Below are 9,640 nucleotides of genomic sequence, written 5' to 3' on the forward strand. Positions count from 1 at the left end.
TGTGGTTGCCAGGGCTTAAGAAGAAGTTAGGGACCAGGAGGAAAACAGATGGCTATAAAAAGGCAACATGAGAGGCAACAAACAACATATCTTTGTGGTAATAGAACTGTTCCGTGTCTTGACTGTATCAATGTCAATATCCTGGCTGTAGTATTCTATAGTTTTGCAAGATATTACCACTGACAGACACTGGGTAAAAATTATGCTGGGTGTTAATGAGTTACTTTTTACTGATGTGTATGAATCCTCAATTATCTCAAAACAAAAGTTTAATTTAATAATATATATTCAAACCTTCAGATAAATCTTACCAAAATGAATTTTTTAAAAACTATGATACATGGTAGCCTGTTCAGGCTGCTATAATAAAATGCCATAGACTGGGTAGCTTATGAACAACAGAAATTTATTTTTCATCATTCTAGAGGCTAGAAAATCAAGGCAGTGGCAGACTCAGTGTCCACTGAAGGCCCCTTTTCTGGTTCATAGATGGTGCCTTTTAGCTGTGTCTTCACATGGTGGACAGAGCAAACAAGTTCCCTTGGGCCTCTTTTCATAAGGGTACTAATGCCATTCACGAGAGCTCCATTCTTGTGACCTAATCACCTCCCAAAGATCTTACATTCTAATACTATCACTTTGGGAGTTAGAATTTCAACATATGAATTTGGGGGCACATAGACATTCAGACCATAACACATAGTTTCCTGGACTATGTGATAGCAAAATTTCATAAGCGTTTCTAATTCTATATTAAACACACTGAAAAGACTTATCATTATGGGTATTTTCAAGAGTTGGTGATATAGTTTGGCTTTTTTTTTTTTGTACGTTTTATAAAATCTCAGGGGTAGGTACCCCAGATTTTTATGTTACACTCTTATGACAAAAAACTAAATAATATACCAAATTCACTAAATGAAAAAGGAAAAACTTAGGGACTTGTCTGTCTGTTTGAATACCAGCCCAAAGCTAAAGGAAACTGCTGTATTATGAATAGTAGAAACAACTCCGTTTCAGAAACTAAGTTTATTTTAGAAATTAATTTCAAGCCTATTTGAAAACAACTGTAATTCTAATAAGAATTAAAATTCAAACCATTTTGGATGATAAATATTTAAAAGCTTTTGGTCTGGAAATAAAACTGGAACAGAGCAAAGAAACTAATGTTATCAAATCCACTGTGGTGGGGTGAAATGTCTGTTTTGCCGAGAGGATTTTGGTCCAAACTGCTAATCACTGAAACACATTCCCATTCTGTAACTACCACTATAGTCATATAAGCCTGATATTTATTCCTGATGAATTTTGTTCCTATTTCCTCAACTTGCTTCTTTAAAAAAATCTTTTAAAGCTTTAATTAAAATAATTATTTGAGCACTCAATTCCTAAGGCATGAACATGTGCAAGCAAACCCATATAAACACACCTAATCCTCTCTCCTTGATTCAGACTACATGAAATTTAATAGGAAGCCTAAATTCAAGCCCAGCATCTTCCTTCTCAGTATAATTTACTTGTTCATTCATGTTTGAGATCAACTTCTTCTCACAGCCATTACTGGCAAGAGAGAAGCCTGGTTCCCAAGGTATATACTATACCTGTGCCAGGGGGCATCAACCAAGTAGGGAACATCAGTGGGAAATGAGAGTTTCAGAACGGATCAAAGTCATGTTTGAGGGGAAAATTATAACTTAATTGCTCTTCCCTTCACTTTATAGCTTAGTAGTTATATGCTAGGACTGCCATAGCAAAGTACCAAAAACTGAGGGGCTTAAATAACAGAAATGTATTGTTTCACAATTCTGGAGCGTAAGAATCTGAAATCAGTGTCTTCAAGGTTGGGTCCTCCAAGGGCTGTGAAGAAGGAACTGTTCCATGCCTCTTCCCTATTCTGGTGATTTGCTGGCATTCTTTATCGTACCTTGGCTTGTGGGGGCATCACCCCAATCTCTGCCTTCCTCTTCACATGGTATTCTTCCTGTGTGTGCATCTGTCTCCAAATGTCCCTGTTTTATAATGACACCAGTCATTCTGGATTAGGGCCTGCCCTAAAGACCTCATTTTAACTTGATTAGCTATGTAAATACCTCCAGATAAGGTCACATTCGAAAGTACTGGGTACTTTAACACATAAATTGAGAGGGGAACATGATTCAGCCCATAATAGTAGTGTTTAAATGTGAATTAAAAGGCGTTGAGAAACTGGCTGATGACAATTTCCTTACTCTTTGACATGGGTTATGACCAACAGTCATATGATGGGTCAGAACCTGCCCTCCGACAGAGATAGTTCGTTCCCTTCCATCATCAGACAGCCTAAAATTATCTGCAAGCTCATTTGGTCTAATGTCCATATCACTGTAATGTCAAGTCAGCATTGGCACATATATACACACACGAAAATGTTACCTGCCCATTTTGCAAAGGGAAAGTTAGACCCAGAATGACCAAGTAGCCTATCTGATACAGTTAAGCAAGTAGATTCTGTACCAAAGAGAGTCTAATAAAGCCTCTGCTTCAAAAACTGTGTACTTTCCTGTGTACTTTCTTGTGTACTTACATATTTCTTTGTATTTTATTTTCCCAAGGGCTTTACAGAAATTTCTATCATTTGCAATCTGTTCTTCTAGTTATATGAATCTATTTTCTCTTTAACCAGCATTTTTCTTTCCTTGACATAAAAAAAAAATGAAAAGAAAGAACCAGCTTTTCTAAAAAACATGTTGCAGCTCTCCTACACGTCAGTAAGTATAGAAGCTAAAATTGACTTACTTTTCTGCATATTGTGTCATTCATCTAATGGTGTAATCTAAGAGAATAACCTCTGATTTGAAAATGTGAGTACTCATTTTTAGGATTGGACTACTTGGATCTGATATGGTTGTAAGTCATGGAATTTTATGACCAGATGTGTCTTTGAAAATTATCCAGGCCAATCCTCTTTTAATACCAACTGTTGGTGAAAACTGAAGTTCAGAAAGGCCAAGTAACTTCCCTGGGGTCACAGAGCAGGGTTAGAAGCCAACCCGAGAGCAGAATTCAACATTCCTGCTGACTCCTCTCCAGTGCCCTTTCTACTCCTGGCTGTTTCAAGTATACAGGCAACACCTTGTGATAACCTTGCTTGTCTTGACAGTCTCAAAGCTAAACAATGGTAAAAGAATGGTGGCATGAGAAAGTCATGTTTATTTAATTTATAGAGGAAAAGAAGGCCTTCTGATATCCTTCATTCCAGGCATCACTTAAATATGGAAAAACCACATGGTTTTCTGAATCTCTTCAACTCTTTTATTAGAGAATAGGATTACTGAGGGTCTACAATATCCTAGGTTTTGGAAATAGTGGACAACATGGACCTGGTCCCTGCCTTATGGAGCTGAAAGTCCAGATGAGAAGACAGATATTATATAAATCATTATAAACATTAAGTTTAAAAATTATGATATCTAAAAAGATGAAAAAATATTACTGAGACAACCAACTTGGCCTCGGTTCTAAAGGAAGACTTCCCTGAGGCATTGATGTTTGACATGAAATGCAGAGGATGTGTAAGTGTTCTAATGGACATGTTCCATTAGGAAGATGGAGGGGACATAGACCAGTGCATGGCTGTGCTCAGATAATTGAGAGATGTCCCCCATAGCTAAAGCAGATGGATTGATGTTAGTGCCAGAGATGCAAGTGAAACCTGATAACCCAGGTATACAGGTGTATAGGCCATGGTAAGAGTTTAGAAATCCATTTAATGTAATTTGAGCAAGGGAAAGATGTGAGATCAGATTTATCTGTTTAAAAGTTCATTCTGGCATCTTTATGAGATGGATTAAAAGCACAGGAGGGAGACAGGCCAGGTAGGAGATGAACATACAGGCCAGATACAGCACGCACATAATATGTGGTCTGGACCTGCCCAGTTAATTCAGCAGAATTCTTTTTTTCCAGTGACACATCTTGTGTTTCTTCTTTGTCTTTTTAAAATAAAATGCAAACCTGTTACTAAATACTACTCTTAATGAATACAATTGTTTTTAAAAGACAGCAGATACCTAATGGATATTTAAAAACAATTATTTCACTGTCTTATTGAAGGAAGCTTTTTTACTGCATTAGAATTGTAATTTTAAATTATATTTGGGCTAATTGCAAATATTCTCATTGTAAAGAGCTTTGATTTAAATGATATATTGTCAGTACAAATAATGTGAATGAATCATCAACTCAACTATTGAAGTAATGGTAAGCTGCCATCCATTATATTTGCACTGATTGTGCTCCATGTTGATTTTTAAATGTCTTACTTTGGTGAAAATCAGATATTGTGTATGTATGTATGTGTGTGTGTGTGTGTGTGTATATATATATATGGAATACATAGAATAATGCATTGACTTCATGGAGGAATCCAAGAATATTCTGTCAAATGATTTTGATGTGTCCTGCAGTGATCAGACATCTTAAAAAACAATGTGCTTTTTAAAAAATGTACCTGAAATAGTTTTTACAAGAGTTTCAAAAAGAATAGTTTTCATATAAATAATTTATTTTGTTTTCTTAAAAAAAAAAACAGTGGACAGTTTATATCACTAGTATGATATAAGATCTAAGCATAACATATGGATGAGTGCTACTATTTATTATTCTCTTTTTGACAATCTGAATCATCCTTTGGATATTACTCTGAATGATAAATCAAGCAATTTAAAAGTGGAACTCAAAATTGGAAAATTGAAGTTGTAAGTGCTTTTATCTTAAGTAGATGATACGTTCATGTACCTTGAATAGTAAGTGCTCTAGCTTTGAGTTAACTTTATGACAATGAGCTCTTCAGTGAGTAATGTTAGGCTAATACAATATGCAGGTCCTAGAAGTCAGGGTTAAGTATGAATTGTATATCTACTGACTTTCATGAGAACTCAATTCAGCATATGTGTAAACTTTTGTTCTATAGTTTTTTTCTGACAAACAGTATGATACATTCTATCAACTGCCATTGAATAATTGTAAGTTTTCTTTGAAGAAAGACTAATTCTTTTTCAAGAATTGTTGTGTATATCATTATTTTATCTTATTCCCTGGAGTGTGGCATTTTTTAAAAGAATGCATTCTTTCAGAATTTTGTTTTGATTGAAAGAAGAAATGATTCTTGCCAAGACTATACAAATATTCATTTTTCTCCCATGTTGGTTAGGGGCATCTAAATGCTAGAATCTCCGGCTTTGAGGGAGGTAAGTTTGTTTGTTTTCACTCTTATTGTTGGCAAAGGAGATGGAGAAAAGGCTTGCCATGGATTAATCTTTTACCATCCACTTTCTTTTGAAATCCCTGGTTTTACTGACCATTAAAAACTGCATGGTGACAGTAATCCCCATTTCCATTCCAATACCTTGGACCAAGTGATAAAGCAAACTCCTGTGCTTCTGCTTTGCATTAAGTTAGTAAAACAGGGGGACCTGTAATGAAAACAGAAGGAGGCTTTTGTGTTTAATCATTTCTGTTTCTGCCAGTTCTGTTCCAACATGGATTTGTATGTGCCATTTATTTTAAATACCTCACCATTTTTTATAAGTATACAAAACCCAGGATACCAACAAAAAATCTTGTTGCATCTGTTTATTTCTTCTAGGTTGGACAAATTGAAGATTTTCTATACCAATTAGAGGACAGTTTCTTAAAAACTAAAAAACTGAGAATGGCTCGAAGGCAAAAAACAAAAATGAAGCGACTTCAAATTGTTCAACAAAGCTAGTCATTAGGGAGCAGGCACTACCACTAAGACATCCCAGAAGAAGAGGCAAGGGCACCCATCCCAATGCCCACCTAGCACTGTGACAGCTGGATAACAAAAACTTGTCACCAAAAGAAAGAGGTGGTATTCCCCTCAGTTCATCTTTACCAAAGACACTCTATGTTTCATTAATCTCAACTGACAGCAATAAATATTCTCAGCAGGTTTGACTTGACTTTTGTTCAGATTTTTCTTGTTTAAAGAGCTTATAAAATAACCATTGATACCTCTTTCACTGCCTTGATCTTTCAAAATGGATGAAGGTATACCAGGTCTACCCAATAATGTTTATAGTATACATCTATAATCATGTGCATTCATTAAGAATTATTCACGGGCCACCTACAGATATAGAAAACAATATAAATGCAAAATTGAACTTATAAAACTTATAATGTACTTTCCCAACTCTTATAAAGATAGTCATCCATGGTATGGCTGACATCAGTTAAGTTGTCTCATTAAGTTGTTGTTTTCCTCTAGATCCTTTATATTGTATTTTCTCTGCCCCTTAAGCTATGCAACACAAATCTGACAAGGTAGTCAAGTTTGCACATGTTTGACAAAGTAGTGAGTTGACAGCCATCACTGAAGACCTCAACTGATGCCAACAAAAAGATTTGAGAATAAAATAAGGAGGAAGAGCCCAGATCCTGAGTAAAATAGGAAAACATAATTTGTTTAATAGTGAAAAATAAATAGAATTTTGGAATACATTGATAAAAGCTCAAAAAATAAAATGAAACCAATAAAAATTTCCCAGCAGAAGTAATAGACTAAATGATTTATGACAGTTTATCCAATCTTAACCTAATAACATACAAAAATTTATAATATTAAAGCTAGAGGCATCATACTACTGGATTTCAAAATAGATTACAAAGCTATAGTAATCAAAACAGCATGGGACTAGCACAAAAACAGCACATTGACCAATGAAATAGGATACAGAGCCCTAAAATAAAGCAGCACATTGACCAATGAAATAAGATACAGAGCTCTAAAATAAACCCACACATTTATGGTCAATTGACTTTTGACAAAGGTGCCAAGAATACACAATGAGGAAAGGATGATCTCTTCAGTGAAAGGCATTGGTAAAATTGGATATCCACATGCAGAAAAGTAAAAATGGACCATTGTTCCACTCCTTATACAAGAATCAACTCAAAACGGGTTAAAGACTTAAATGTAAGATCTGCAATTGTAAAACTACTAGTAGGGAATATAGAAGGGAAGCTCCATAACATTGGTCTGGGCTGCGATTTCTTAAGAGCCCAAAAGCACACATAATGAAAGCAAAAATAAACAACTGGGTTTGCATCAAACTAAAGAGCTTTTGCACAGCAAAGGAAACAACAGAATGAAGAGACAACCCACAGATTGGGATGAAATATATGCAAATCATTTATTGGATAAAGGGCTAATATCTAAAATATACAAGGAACTCAAACTACTCAGTAAAAATAAAACAACCATATAAAAAATGGCAAAAGACCTGAAAAGACATTTCTCAAATGAAAATATAAGTGGACAACAGATATATAAAATGCTCAACATCTCTAATCATCAGAGAAATGTAAATTAAAACCACAGTGAGATATCACCTAACATATGTTAGATTTGCTATTTATAAAAAGATTAAAGATATTAAGGGTTGTTGAGGATTTGAAGAAAAAAAAACCCTTGTAGATGCTTGGTGGTATTGTAAATTAGTACAACCATTTTGGAAAACAATATGGGGATTCCTCAATAAGGTAAAAGAATTATCAGAGGACAAAACAGTTCAAGGTGGCTGACTAAATGCATCTGGCACTTGCTTCTTCCACAGAGAAGAACCAAACAGCAAGTAGATAATTATACTTCAAATAGATTATATAAGAGAGAACACTGGAATTCATCTGACAAGGGAAAGGAAACACTGAAAGCAAGGAAGGAAAGGGAAGCAGGTCAGCCTGCTCAGCTCGTATTGGCTGGGAGCCTGGAGAAGTTTTCTAATGCAGGTTAAGGGTAAGTGAGAGACCCCTAGTGGTCCATATTCCCACTGCAGACTCCTGCAGTCCTAGCCATTGGAAAGCCCCTTGGCCCTTGCAGACCCTGAGTAACATAAAGAATGGCCTGAAGACTGTACTCCAGAGAGGGAGCCCACAAAGAGCCCCACGAACACCCAGGTCCTAAGTAGCTACAGCAGGATGCCAGTTTGAGAACCCCGTGCCCGCTACACAGCATCTTGCCCTGGGGGCCAGACACCCCTACACCGCCACATTCCTGGACCCCATTGACATTCCCCACGTATAGCTGCCACTAATGGAGCCAAGACAGAAACCACTGGCAGCAACTCATCCTCCCAAGCAGAGGAGTGGCTGCACATTTTCACACACCCCTGGAACAGAAAGGATGCTCACAGAAGTAGAGAGTTGAATAGTAGTTACAAGAAACTTGGGGGAGACAGGAAAAGGGAAGACATTGGTCAAAGAGGACAAAATTATGGTTAGAAAGGAGGAGTAAGTCCTGGTAATCTATTCCACAGGATGGTGACTACAAGTTAACGATAATGTGTATTTCAAAATAGCTAAAAGAGGATTTTAAATGTTCTCACCATAATGAAGTGATAAATATTTGCAGTGAGGGGTATGTTAATTAGCCTGATTGGATCATTCCACAATATACACATATAATGAAATATCACATTATATACAATTATTAGTTGTCAGTTGAAAATAAAACTTTTTATAAAATTATGTTAAAAGAAAAAAGTAAGATATAGGACTATTAATATATGCCACATAATTATAACTACATTATAATTTGAATTAAATATATATTTGTTATTAAATATCTACCTATAAAAGACTGGAAAGAAATAAGATATTAAGGATGGCTGTCTCTAGGAGGAGCAATTATGAGTAATTTTGTTATCTTTTCCTTAATGTTATGTAATATGTTCCTCGATAATAAAGTCTTTTTAAAAATTATTATTATTTATCACTTTGCAGAGAAAGAACTAATTCACATCACCTTTTCTTCCTAGTTTATATAAAAATATTATTTTTTCTTTATAAGAAAAAATTATTTTTTCAGAATATATATATATATTCTGATACTGGCATCATAAATAATGGTGATTGCGCAGACAGAAGCCAAAGGAAGCATTTCACTTAAAGAATTCTTTAAGGCGTAAAAATTTTTCTGACTGCCTCCACCAAGCATCCCTGGTGCAGGAAGTCCAGAAGGTCACTAAGTAACTATTACTAAAGAACCAATTATGGTATTTTATCTGTGTTTACAAATAACAAATATGGTAATATGTGGGTTGTCCCTTATCTGTCTCACTTGTGTTCCCTTTAAGTTTCTCCTCTGATTATTTTGTTTAGTTCTTTCCCTGTACTCACAGTATATCATCTCATGAAATATGAGATGATCACAGACCAACGTCCCTTAAATCAAAAGGTATTGAAGGTTGAGACCACTGGCAGAGCAAAGCTGTGATTTACGGTGGCTTGATTCATTGAGATGGTATGATGGAGTCTAAGTTCAATCAGATATTTCACAAGTGGCCTGATCCACTCAGCAGTTTCCTGGGCTCATGGACATGGATACAAAGGACTATTGTACAATCTTGACAAGCAGCAGATTGTCAAGATGGAGTGTAATGACACTTGGAGGCAGGCAGCTATTTATGACAAACCATCAAAGGAAAGGTAAGTCAGAAAAGAGATCCAAAGAGCATCCCAAAAGTTATAATGTGAGCATACTCTGTTTGTATCTTAATGAAAAAAGCCAGAGACACTCAGACCTACAGGAGGTAATCAAAGCCAAAATTATTCTCCATGCATGTGATATAATAAATAG

General features: G+C 35.6%; 1 protein-coding gene across 1 annotated transcript in view; it reads left to right on the top strand.

Annotated features, from left to right (window-relative positions):
- Window positions 1–5,963, top strand: part of SPATA16 (spermatogenesis associated 16) — a 266,735-nt gene extending 260,772 nt beyond the window's left edge. The window contains exon 11 of the mRNA XM_010383875.1: window positions 5,627–5,963. Coding sequence (XP_010382177.1) covers window positions 5,627–5,749 — 123 coding nt within the window. The 3' untranslated portion in view covers window positions 5,750–5,963. The remainder of the gene's footprint in view (window positions 1–5,626) is intronic.
- The last annotated feature ends 3,677 nt before the right edge of the window (window positions 5,964–9,640 follow it).

Source organism: Rhinopithecus roxellana, chromosome 1 (assembly GCF_007565055.1).
Source record: "Rhinopithecus roxellana isolate Shanxi Qingling chromosome 1, ASM756505v1, whole genome shotgun sequence".
NCBI lineage: Eukaryota > Metazoa > Chordata > Mammalia > Primates > Cercopithecidae > Rhinopithecus > Rhinopithecus roxellana.